This window comes from Trichoplax adhaerens, genomic scaffold (genome assembly GCF_000150275.1).
Source record: "Trichoplax adhaerens TRIADscaffold_31 genomic scaffold, whole genome shotgun sequence".
In the NCBI taxonomy this organism is placed as follows: domain Eukaryota; kingdom Metazoa; phylum Placozoa; class Uniplacotomia; order Trichoplacea; family Trichoplacidae; genus Trichoplax; species Trichoplax adhaerens.
Window position 1 is genome coordinate 64,990 of NW_002060971.1, and position 12,489 is coordinate 77,478.

Genomic DNA, 12,489 nt, shown 5'->3' on the forward strand with positions numbered 1-12,489 from the left:
ATGGAGGCAACTAGTAAAGATATTCACTCTGATGCCAAGAAAAATGTTTGTCCGTTATTTCTTTTTCGATAGTGAACAGTCTGCAATAAACATTAACATTATATATTCATTTCGCCTTGTCTTGCTAAAGATCTTTTATTGATAACCGACATTAGGCTCAAGATTTCCAAATTATCAAACATGTACCTGATATTTTAGTCCAATTTCATCAAGTTTCTCGATCACCTCCGTATAGACAAACTATACGCTGTGTCAGTATGATAGTAGATATAAAAGGTTAGTTAGTAGGATTTTTTCCGGATGTGATAAAACTGGCCATAGACTCAATTTGTTCCGTATAGAGCAAATCTCCTAGCCCATTTTGAAGATTTCATGTATCAGTTTTACAGTTTAATCGTTTCATCTATGCCATCACGGTTATTATTCCACCTTTATCAGATAATAGATATAGTCAGCTAATTTCTAGTCCAAGTTGCCCTCTATATCTCTTCTTTCTTAATTGGATAGGATTTACTCTTCTCATTTATATACCTCTTTTCTAAATTGGATAGAATTTTACTGTTATGCTTGTTGAAATCTATCTTTTCTTAGTTGGATACGATTTACTGTACTGCTCTGCTCATTGATACTGTCTCTATCATTTCTCAATTGGAAACGATTTACTACTCTATCCGTTAACATCGATCTGTTCTCAGTTGTATAGGATTTACTCCTTTCCTTAGTTACAGTACATTTTTCTTTTCTCAATGGGATAGAATTTGCTGTTTTACTCATTGTATCAACGTGTATCTTTTCTCAAATTAGATAGGATTTACTGCTTTGTTCATTAATATCTATTTTTATTCATTTGGTTAGGATTTACTGCTCTCTGTGAACGCTATACAAACGAAGTTGGTTATAGAGGCGCTGATCATTTAACTAAGACTCTTAATAAATATTTAAGGGTAATCATTGAAGGTGATTGAATATTTTATTATTTCACTCTGCCTACAATTTATTAGCTAGAAATTTCAATTTGTCTCTTATAAGAAAATTGAATATAAAGTCTTCTCCTTATTCTAGGTATCCTCAGATGTCAAGGGGATATATTAAAATTTGCTGGTAATATTCAAAGTTATGTCTACTCTATTTCAATCCCTTTAACTTAAGCTGTATTGGCTTTTATTTACTATTATTCAATCAATTTAGGAGATGCTATTTTGGCTTGCTGGTATGGCTGTGATAATAGCAGAAAAGCGGAACAAATTATACGAAAAGTCATTCTTTGCAGCCTCATGATTGAAGAAATATGCACCAACTGGGATACTGGAATTGGGGTTTATCTATCAGTCAAAACAGTTATATCGTATGGTGATGTTGCTGTTTTATATGTTGGAAATGATCAATATGGAGTACGCCATTTCATCACTCATGGTCCTATCATCGATGATATGAGAAGGGGACAAGAAATCGCATCTCGCATGAGCATTGGAATTACATTAGTTAGCCAGCTTGCTTGGAAATTCTTAGTATCATTCTCCATCGAAGCTAAAGACGTCGAATTAGGCTTTAAGGCCGTATGTCATTTAGCAATTCATGATATCAGGAGTAATCAATAAAAATTCTTCATAATCAGTCTGACGTAATTAGCTATAATGTCGTCTTCAATCAATTTCTTTACTAGATCTACAAGCAAGAAAGTATCCATTGCCAAAGCTTTCAATATCAAATAGAATTTCCAGGTAAGAGAATGATAGTCTTTGCATCGCTACTGTCACTTGTATGTAAAGGGTTCAATAAAGTAGAACTATGGTCAAATCTCTCTCCTAAATCTTAAAATATTATTATAGTTCGAGATAGCTTAGAAATATTACCTATCCAAAAAGATGTCGAGAAATTTATCTCTCCCGTGGTTATATCAAAGGTAATATTTATGATTATATTTATAATTCTCTCGCACCCGCTTTATCGTTATTAGTGGTCATTATTAGCTATTATTTTACTTATGGATAAAATATCCTGCACAAAGTGAGCCCTAATTTAAAGTTTACTATTTGACTAGCTAATAATCAACGAATACATTAAGACATTTAATTAAATCACGTATAAAATATAATTTCATTAGTTTGATAGGTATTATTCCCTAAGGTTATGAGGAAGAGATTTTAACGTCGTTGAAAAATTTATTGATTTTTCTCTGGCGGCATGGACTAATAAAAATTTTAATACAGCGTTATTTGCTAGAATTTTATTCCTCAGATATTGGAAAAGAGATAAACTCTGATTTTGTGTTTTCAGTTTGCTTATATTAGTATTAATGATACACGCTGATCAACTTTAAATATTAATATTTTCTACTAAAATTAATTTCTTTATCTTATCAGTTACTATCGATTAAGAGGGGAATTTTGCTAGCTGCAGTAACATTTCCCGCATCTAGTGCATCTTATGAGATATATCGAGCCATTTTTTACGTTTAGTTTAGGAAAAATTAAAAATAATATCAGCCATAACATCAAGCCATATCTCAATTAACTAGTGCAGCAATCAGGCTTGCTTATCACTTTGCATGTACAATTAATATTAAGGTTATGAAATACTTTGCTTAGTGGTATCCTTCGGTAACCCATAAGGAAAGCCTCTGTCATTGAAATGCTATTAGTGGTTCAATCCTATATATAAGAACACATTAGGAATTGTGATGACATTTCGTTTAAAAATTTATTTAATTACAACTAAAAAGAAGACGAGTTATTATTTGCATTTTCCAATTCACTTATATCATCAGTTCTATTTATATGTTAATGCCTTTGTCGACAGTATTTGGTGTAAAGACTTTCAATTTACAATTTGAATGAACATCGATAATCTTTGGATATGTAAAATTTTCTCTTGTGCAGATTACTTCCGGTGAAGGAATTGAATACTTATCGGAAATTGTTCGAGCCTCCATAGTTTTCATCAATTTAGTTTTAAGTTTCGACCATTCGAGCTCATTAGATTCCGGGGAATACGCTACCAAGACCTTGCAAACTGCCTTCCGTACTGTTCAAGAAAATATCCATGAATTAAAAGGTGATACAGAATAATTTTCTCTCCATCGATCTATGTAATATCAGCTATGGATATTCATTTTGAGTATCTTATATACGGTTCTGATGAGCAATTAATACTTCTTAGGGCATATTAACAAAATCTTTATGTTTGATAAAGTAAGTTGACACCATAAAATGGAAGGAATCATAGTGACGAGAACGATCATAATTATTATAAGCAAATTATTTTGACATTGAAATCTATATTTCGCCTTGATGATATTTTCCTGCAATCCCTTACTAGGGATGCACTTTTTTAGTTATTTTTGGTATGCCAGGATTTAAGTGCGAAGATGTTGCCAATCGCGCGGTTATTGCAGCCGCTCGTATTAAGGAAGGTATTGATCAACTCGATATTAGGTAAGCGCCTATTCCCTTCTCTTCCTTAATGTTCAAAGGACTTTAGCATGATGGATTCATTCTGTAATTATTTCTTCTCTTAATCATATATTTTATGATCAATGCCCTATAGTGATGAAATATCAATTGGTATAGCAACGGGTAAAGTCTTTTGTGGTGTTGTCGGGCACGAATCATTCCGCCATGAATATACAGGTTGGAATGAATTACCTTAAAGCTAGCTGCAATCGAGATTAAAGATAATTATTACACACTGCGATTCATTTCATTTGATTTTGCTACTTAAATCGGTGGCTAATGATTGTAATGAATAGCGTGAGTGGTTTTAGCTGGTTGTAACTTTGTTAAATTTTGACTGTAACATGATAGTTATTGGTAGGAAAGTCAATATGGCCGCCAGGCTAATGACCAATTACCGTGGCAAAATTATTTGTGATAAAGATACCTATGCAAACTCCAAACTTAAAAGATCCAATTTCCTTAATTTGCATCAGATTGATTTGAAAGGGATTGGTTTAGTGTCTCCATATGAATATTCTCGAGATATAAAGTGAGTTATTATTTCTTTAGCTACCTTTTGCTGGTGATGAGTATTCCAGAACGTTAGTAAACCCACATACATTGCCGATGGAGAAGTTTAACTCCACTTTTCATATACAGTATGGCATTATTAAAATTTGTCACTACATTTGCGATACTTAAATCTTATATTTATGCGTAGTAATATGATGAGTAGAATAAAATTAATTTCTATTTGGGCCATAAACTTATTCTATACAAAGTGCAGTTATAATAAATCTATTGCTATTAAAGCAACTGTTAATTGAAAAGAATTGACTATTAAGAGCTAATTTTGATGCCTCTGTATAGGAAAGATATTATGAAAGCTTGGGTGCAAGATATTCGCCAATTTAAATATCCGATGATAGGTATATTAGGGAAAAAACTGATCTAAATAACATTGATCTTGTTATTACAGCTACAGGAATAAAGACAGGTTACGAATTGAGGTTCAAAGTTGTGAAATGTCGTAACATAAACCAATAGTTACATACAGATATTGATATTTCCAACTCTTAATGTGCTATAGGTCGTAGCAAGGAATTAAAAGATATAGAGGATAGACTTCAGCTGATGAAGAACGAGAATGATATGCAAAAAATCATCATTGAAGGAACGGATGGAATAGGCAAGAGTCGCTTACTTTACGCTGTTTCTAACATCGCTCAATCTATGGGTTACAGGTAGATAATTTATTTCAATAATTACGCTAGAAATATTAAATAGAAGTAAGATCTACACGATTATAGCTGGATAGAGTGGAAATTAAAACATTGCTTTTAGTGGATTAAGTAGCTAGAATAAGCTAAGATTATGTGTGATTTTTTATAGGTCGATATTTCTAAGTTTTTAATCTCTAGTTGTGCATAATATCGGATACAAGTTAGATTTTCTATTGCATTCAAATTTTCAATAGTATAATAATTTTTCGAAAAATTCAGCTCATAGTTGTCGTTCATTACTATTATCTAAAACTGAGTATAGTTTTAGATAGGACTTTTAACAGCATTAACATTTTTGAAATAGTGTAATATCGGCTGCTGGTGCATCGGATCATACGGATTCTCCGCTCTACTTGGCTCGAATGCTATTATTAAAAATTTTACATTTAGACATTTCTAATGAAAAAAAATCATTCGATCTAAATCAACTGGAAGCATCTTTATCACGCTATCATTGGTACAGGGAAAATATTTGGTTTTGGAAAGAATTATTCAATTTACATGTAGGTTCAATAAACATTAATTTTAACAAATAGTCATTGGTTTATCCTATTGGCAATTCGATAGCCAAAGTCTGTCATTGTCAATTTAATCCTTAATGAAGGATCACGACTCTAATCCACTCTCATCTATATTACTAATGAAATGAATAGCCTAAGGAAGACTATGAAAAACATGAAATAGATACAGCTTTACCAGAGCAGAATAAGAAAACTTCTCACGGAGAGATACTAAGTCGTACTCTACAGAGTGTAAGTATCTTTTAGATTGCTTATAGATAACGGAATTATCATGGCTAAAATTTTCAGTTCATTCCAATTCTATCTATTTCAATTTGGAATTGATATAGAATGTTAATTTACTTGCAAATAGTTGATTGAATTTAGCCACAACACTTTGATTTTCATCATTGACGATATCCAAGTTATTGATCAAGAATCCATACAAATATTGAATTATCTCTTACGCACTACCTTAGTTAAATTGGTAATAACGCGTAGTCTAATAGCCAATGAAATGCAACAAAATAAATTAGAAACTAAGAATGACAACAGTAGCAAAAGAGAAACATTCTATATCCGGCTTGAAGGGCTTACCAAAGAAGAGCTTGTTAATTTTGCTTGCCAAGCATTAGAAGTAACCAAAATAACTTCTTCATTACAACGTTTAATTACAAAATATCATCGAGGAGGTAAGACAAGATGAAATTTGTGCATCCATTTCAATATCTACTATCTACCTGCATCCTAGCAGTCATTTACTACCAATTAATAATCGTTTGGAGCAATTTGCGCCTTTAGGTGTTCCGCTATGGTGTGAAGATTTACTTCATTGCCTGCTTTACGATGGGTATATCCATATAGTGCGGGCTAAAGAATATGATAGGATCGATGTTCGTCGTCATTCTAGTTCCTCTACCGCTGGAAGTAGACGTAATTCTACCTTACTACTACCTTCATTTTGGTTTCGACGAGCATCAACTCGAAGTGAAACAGATCAAGGTAGATTTAGCTTGAATAAATCATCTTCTTCACGATCAGGCTCATCTATGGACGCTAGCCAGGATACTACCTCTAAAAAGAGTAGTATAGATCAAGCATCGACTAACCAACGCAGAATTGCGTTTGCTACTGCCAATCCTGACTATTTACTCCCCTCCACATTAGAAGCAAATAACATTTGTGCCATTCCTAATGGCATTTCATTATCAGCTATTAGAATACCTGATCCGATAGCATGTAAGTTTCATCAGCTGCTTTTAAAATTGGCTTTATACTATCTTAATTTTACTTGTCAGTTTTTTTATATGAGATTAGGTTAGATCTGATATAGCTTTACTTGCTAATAACATGCGATGATATAGGCGGATGGATTATCATCTTATTCTATACTTTGATATAGAAATATTTGCAAATCAATTCGTTTTATTATAGCTGCTGCTTGAATAAAGCAGATCAGATCTAATATACTTTTACCTGCTAATGTTATGCGATTAGATAGAGGGATGAATAAATCAGCATCTTATCCTATGCCGATATTGAATAAGTTTGCAAATCAATTCGTTTTACTATCGCTACTAGTTGAAAGAATTAGATCAGATCTAATATACCTTTACCTGATACTGTTATTCGATTAGATAAGCAGATAGATTATGATTCTAGTCCATACTTTGATATGGAATAACTTTTGCAAATCAGTTAGTTTTACTATTACTGCTACTTGAACGAATCAGATCATATCTAATATACCTTTACCAGCTAGCGTTATAAGATCTTAGAGGCGGATGGACTATCATCCTATTTTGTAATTTTATACCTGCTGCTTGAATGAATACTGATAGCTGATTGCAACATGCTCAGTAATGATGATATAGAGGAAATTAGTACACCATAGCAAAGTTAACGCTTTATTTTATTTATATTTTCACAAAATCAAATTGCATACCGGCACTTTCTCATAATGAAATCAATTTATGTAGACATGTAGGTTTGAACAGGATAGATTTTAACACTAAATTTAAACTTTTTATTTTATATTTAGCCGCAATTCAAGTCAAAGTAGATAATTTATCACAATTAGATCAATTAATCATCAAACATGCTGCCGCAATTGGAGTTATCTTTACTCTAGATACTTTACATGAAATATTATTAGTCAATCAAAGTATAACTTTGGATATACTGCAGCAATGCATTAACCGACTGAAAAAGAATCAGCTAATAGAATGCGGTTCCTTAAGCTATGGCCAAGTACAGGATCCATCGAAGCAATTCATATTGCAAAATTCATGCCAATGTCTAGAGAGAGAAAAGAAAGGATGCTATCAATTGCGTTTTTGTACTGATGGCATACAGAGCACAATATATGAATTATTAACTACCGAACTTCGAAAAGATTTGCATACACGTATTGCAACTTATTTAGAATCAAGAGCATGTCAATGTCAGTCTTGTGGTGGAAGCCTATTTCAAACTTCTCATCGACCAGTATTTTATTTGTCCAATCGATATTCCATCGCAAGCCAGCATAGTTTAACTATGTATATCCCCAAAGATAACGATAAAAGTCAGCCTACGAAATTTAATACACCCAATCAAGATCAAATATTATATGGCCGAAAAAAAAGTAAAGCATTTCCTGATGCATTATTTAAGCGCCGCCATACATTACAAACTGAATCGGAATTCTCTTCAAGAAAAAAGAATCATTCTAAACGTCGCTTTACGCTTCAGGAATTATCTAAACTTCAAGGTGATGAAGATAGCAATCGTTTAAGAACTGGTGTGAGTAAGCATCAGGAAACGAGTTCTACATCCAATCTGAATCATTTACAAATGAATAAAAGCAATGCTATACGATTGGAAGAAATCAATGAGATTCATTTCGATAAGCATCATCAACAGGATGATGATCCTAAACCCTATCATGATATTCAAACTATGGATGAAAATCCTTCTACCCTTGAAGATTCTAACATGAACAAGGGCTCGATAAGATTAGCAAGAAAAAGTAATCGACGCCGTTCTAGTAATCGCTATCGTCGAATTTCATTGTCATTTTTACGTCAAAAACATGAACGAAGTCTGTCTTATAATACTAGAACTGGAGCTAAAAGCCAACCTTCATCGGCTACGAAATTAGCCTTGAATCAAGTTAGTAGCATCCACGAAAGATTGGATAATCCTTCTCTTGAAGGAATGAAAGGTAGCAATCCGATCGAAGTAGCTATAATACAAGTTAGCCAATCTGTCTTGAAATTTAGCGATAGTATTACCTCAGATGAAATGGAAGGATATAATTGGAATCGCCGAAATCGAGTCAAGTCTAAATTAAAAAATAGTATGATTCGAAACAGTTGGCGTAAAAGCATCAAACTTATGTACCGAAAAGATCAATATAAATCGCCCAAATTGCCACAGCAGGCTTCATTCCAACTCGATGATTACGAAAGCTATCTTGATCAAAACAAACAGCCTGAATCTCTCTCAGTTAATAGAACGAGTTGTTACGATGACGTGAACTCAGCTAATCCAACATCCAAATGTAAATGCGATATCATATTAAAATCAATCTATGAAGAATTAATCCACCATTGGCGTTTAGCCGGGAATACTACCAAAGTTTTCCGCTATTTAATTGAAAGAGGCGCTGGAATGATTAATACCTCACCTATTAGAGCTTTAAATTATTTACAAGAATCTAAAAAGTTGCTAATTCAAAATTTATCCCTCAAGCAATACTACCAAAACGTCGATGATATCACAATTAGTCTACAGCTATCTATGCAACGTGGTGATAATAACGATTTATTTAAAGATGATCGATTGGATGTCAGTAAAGATGAACTATTTCATTTAGAGCTACTGATAGGCCAGGTAATGTGGAAAATAAGTTCTATTTAAATGCAAATCGTGGCAGTGTTTTATTTGTAGAGTTTTTCTGCTTAAATATGGTATGCGATGCGTAGACTCCTTAGATTAACAATGATTGTTATTTTAGGCTTACTTAGCTAGCGATAATATCAATCGAGCAAAAGAACATTTCAGTCAACTACTGAAGGAATTGAGTTGTCCACAGCCACAAAATTTAACAAAATGTAAGTGGCAAATACTAGTTCAACAAATTGTCCAAAAACACCATCGCCAGCTACCGGAACAACACTCAGCGAATTCGAGGTAATAAATAACTCGTTAACAGATAAAAATATCATGTAATAGATTCTATATTCTAATTGGTTGTATAATTCATTAATCGTTAATACCGATAGAAAGATATCCATTTACAAGTAAATCCATACTCTATACATCCTAGATACTATGCTAGCCTTGAAATAGATATTCGCCATTTTGTTTGTTCATCACTAATTATACTTATACATTCGATTGTTGAATTACTTATGGCCATTATTAAATAATTTGTAATTTATATTATAATTTTCATCATAAATCGATGGGCAAGTTGATATAAATCTTTCTTTTATTTTATATGCATCTCATATATTATTATATCATGAATAACTAATTAGTCATATTAGAAGTAGGCAACAATGCAATTGATATTTACCATTTTGTTGGGTGTAATAGCTTCACATTAATGATTTTCATTTGTGCTTTCGACTGGTAACCTATCTATAGCTATTGTCATTATAAACTAATGGGCATGATCTTATGATGTTTCTCTCGAGCTATAGAACCGCGGAAGAAGAACTTAAAATTGCTCAAGCTAAATGCTTAGCTCATCTATATTACGTCCACCGCTTAAATAACGACAATACTCGTGCTTACGTGACTGCTCTGTTGCAAGTGAATAAAATAGAACAAGTTGACCAAGAAATTGATCAGGTCATATTTCTGAAAATACAATAAAAATAACCATTGATAATAATTGATATTTATACCATTTCTCGTGTATTGGCATAATGATTTAATATTTTTACCCTAGAGAATTATTGCTTATGCAGAGTTAATTGAAATATCTTTCGATCGAAAAATTTATGAACTATCTGATCGTTTACAAGTGAAAGCCATGCAAAGGTATAGCTACAAAATTTTATTAAAGAATCTATAACAGGTCTGGCTTAAAATGCTAGGTTATAAATAGTGATTTTACCATTACTATAGTATCAAGGAATATGAAAATGAAATCAATGCTAAACTTCTAGAAGCTATGGTTCATTTGCAGAGTGTTCTGTTAGTCACCAAATTAGGTCGTGGATTATTGCAACAAGCAGTTGAACATGGTATGATAGATCTTTGCATCATAGTTTAATGCTATAGTGAATTAGAAATAGCACTAATTTAAACTAAAAATCATCATCATCCTTGTAATTCTTATTGAATTGCTAGGCCATCAAGCATTGAGGAAAGCTAACTTATTAGTAAGCATGGCTGATGACCAAGAAAACATAAAAGAAGAATCAAGTAATTTGTCAATTACCTCGACAATAAGGGCAAGATATAATACAGCCAGTAAATCCAATGCAGTGGCTTCCAAAATGTTAATTTTACCCATTATAGTTCAGGCACTTTTATTATCTGGCAGGTCTATACTGGAAAAATTGTGATGTTAAATAGTGTTCTTGTTCTTCATATGATATTGAATAAGACTCTAAAATCTTTCTATTTTGTGAGAATAGTGAATCACTCTGCCATGAACAAATTTTAAATCTAAAGTTATTAGCGGGAGAAAAGTCAGATATTTTTGGTTTAACCTGGTATCATTGCTGTTTACTAGACTTAAACTTAGAAATAAGTAAGTAATCACTTCTGTTTGGATAGACATTTAAGATAGATATAGATTTTCAATGAATAGATTTTTATCACTATTTGCAGATCAACATATTGACGCATACTATACTTTTGCCAACTATGTTGGTCAAGTATTTTGTGAGAAAATTCGTGACGATGATACAATCTTATTTTACTACATCACTGCTAATCACGCATTATGGTAAGATTATTTCATTTTAACGACCTTACATCTTCTTTTTAGTTATACTATTACGGGATTCTTACTACAATTATTCCTATGATACTTAGGAATGCGAGACATAAATTATGGAAGATGGCAAACCAATATATAGAACTCGCTACAAGTTTGTATTTTAATCGTCTATTTTACAATATTATTTATTTTGCTCTTTCTCTCGAAGTCTTGTTAATTAATCTACTTTAAGTGATTTCATGGCCTTAATTAAGGAATATTTAATGTATATGATAGATATGGAATCAGAACACTTTACTATACTTCTACTGATTTTATTCTTTCCCTGATGTGCTATTAATTTACCTGCGCTAGTGATTTCATGACCTCAATTAAGGAATATTCAATATACGTGATAGATATGAAACCAAAACACTTTACTATACTCCTGATATACTATTAATTTACCTACATTAATAACTTAATGACCCTAACTAAGGATTATATAATACATGGCAGATTTGGAACCAAAATACTTTTCTATACTGATGGCAGCAAGAGCCTATAGTAAAATTGTTGAAGCTAATTTATTGTGTTGGGCACAGCAGAAAGGCAATAATAAATATAAGCTTCGTAGCAAAAAGGTACTATAGATTGGATTTATCCTTTGACATTTTAACAGTGAATGAATAACTATTAAAATTCACTTAATCAACAGTCGATGAAAACATTGCATGCTATTTCGCGGAAATATCCTGTTATAAAGTCTCGTTGGAATCATTTACGAGCTTATGGAGCACTTATTGAAGGAAAAGAACGAAAAGCTAAAAAATATCTAGCAAAAGGCTTAATATCAGCTTCTATTCCTCAGGATCATCGATGGATCAAATGTAGCCAACAACACTGGTTTGGAATTAATGTAGATAATTGCGGGGGCCAATTATTTCACTTACCTAAACCGAACGGAGATGATTCTATTTAATTTAAGTAAGGACTGTAAGGTTGAGAAGGAAAATTATTAGAAGATTTGCATCCAATTTTAAATAAATACTTATAATATTTTCTACTAAGGAAATTGAATGTTATCGAAATTTACAATATAAATGAATTTGATACTAGATATTAAGATTTCCACAAAACATACTGTACATTTACTATAAAATAAGGATACGATGCATTGCATATATTAATTTAAATTTTAATTCTGGATATAGGTTACTGCGGCTGCCTTACCTATCGGTAGGGCTCAAGTTGTAATAGTTGGATTGCATTGAGGATTTTATAATATCTTATTTGCGTAATTGCGATAGTATTAATCATGTTTGCTATTAATAAACTACGAGATTAAT

General features: G+C 32.2%; 1 protein-coding gene across 1 annotated transcript; it reads left to right on the forward strand.

The window, feature by feature from the left end:
- Nucleotides 1–12,122, forward strand: TRIADDRAFT_61887 (uncharacterized protein; the record flags this gene model as incomplete). Its single annotated transcript, XM_002117821.1, has 30 exons — nt 1–45; nt 156–276; nt 856–957; nt 1,063–1,101; nt 1,189–1,556; nt 1,664–1,721; nt 1,830–1,903; nt 2,880–3,054; nt 3,160–3,191; nt 3,319–3,434; nt 3,547–3,629; nt 3,804–3,984; nt 4,305–4,363; nt 4,525–4,678; nt 5,022–5,220; nt 5,371–5,469; nt 5,591–5,909; nt 6,019–6,219; nt 6,259–6,456; nt 7,259–9,093; nt 9,218–9,393; nt 9,909–10,059; nt 10,160–10,251; nt 10,339–10,457; nt 10,564–10,638; nt 10,823–10,969; nt 11,050–11,167; nt 11,257–11,312; nt 11,660–11,784; nt 11,859–12,122. The coding sequence occupies 30 exons, from the start codon at nt 1–3 to the stop codon at nt 12,120–12,122; spliced, it is 5,781 nt and encodes a 1,926-aa protein (XP_002117857.1).
- Nucleotides 12,123–12,489: the final 367 nt, after the last annotated feature.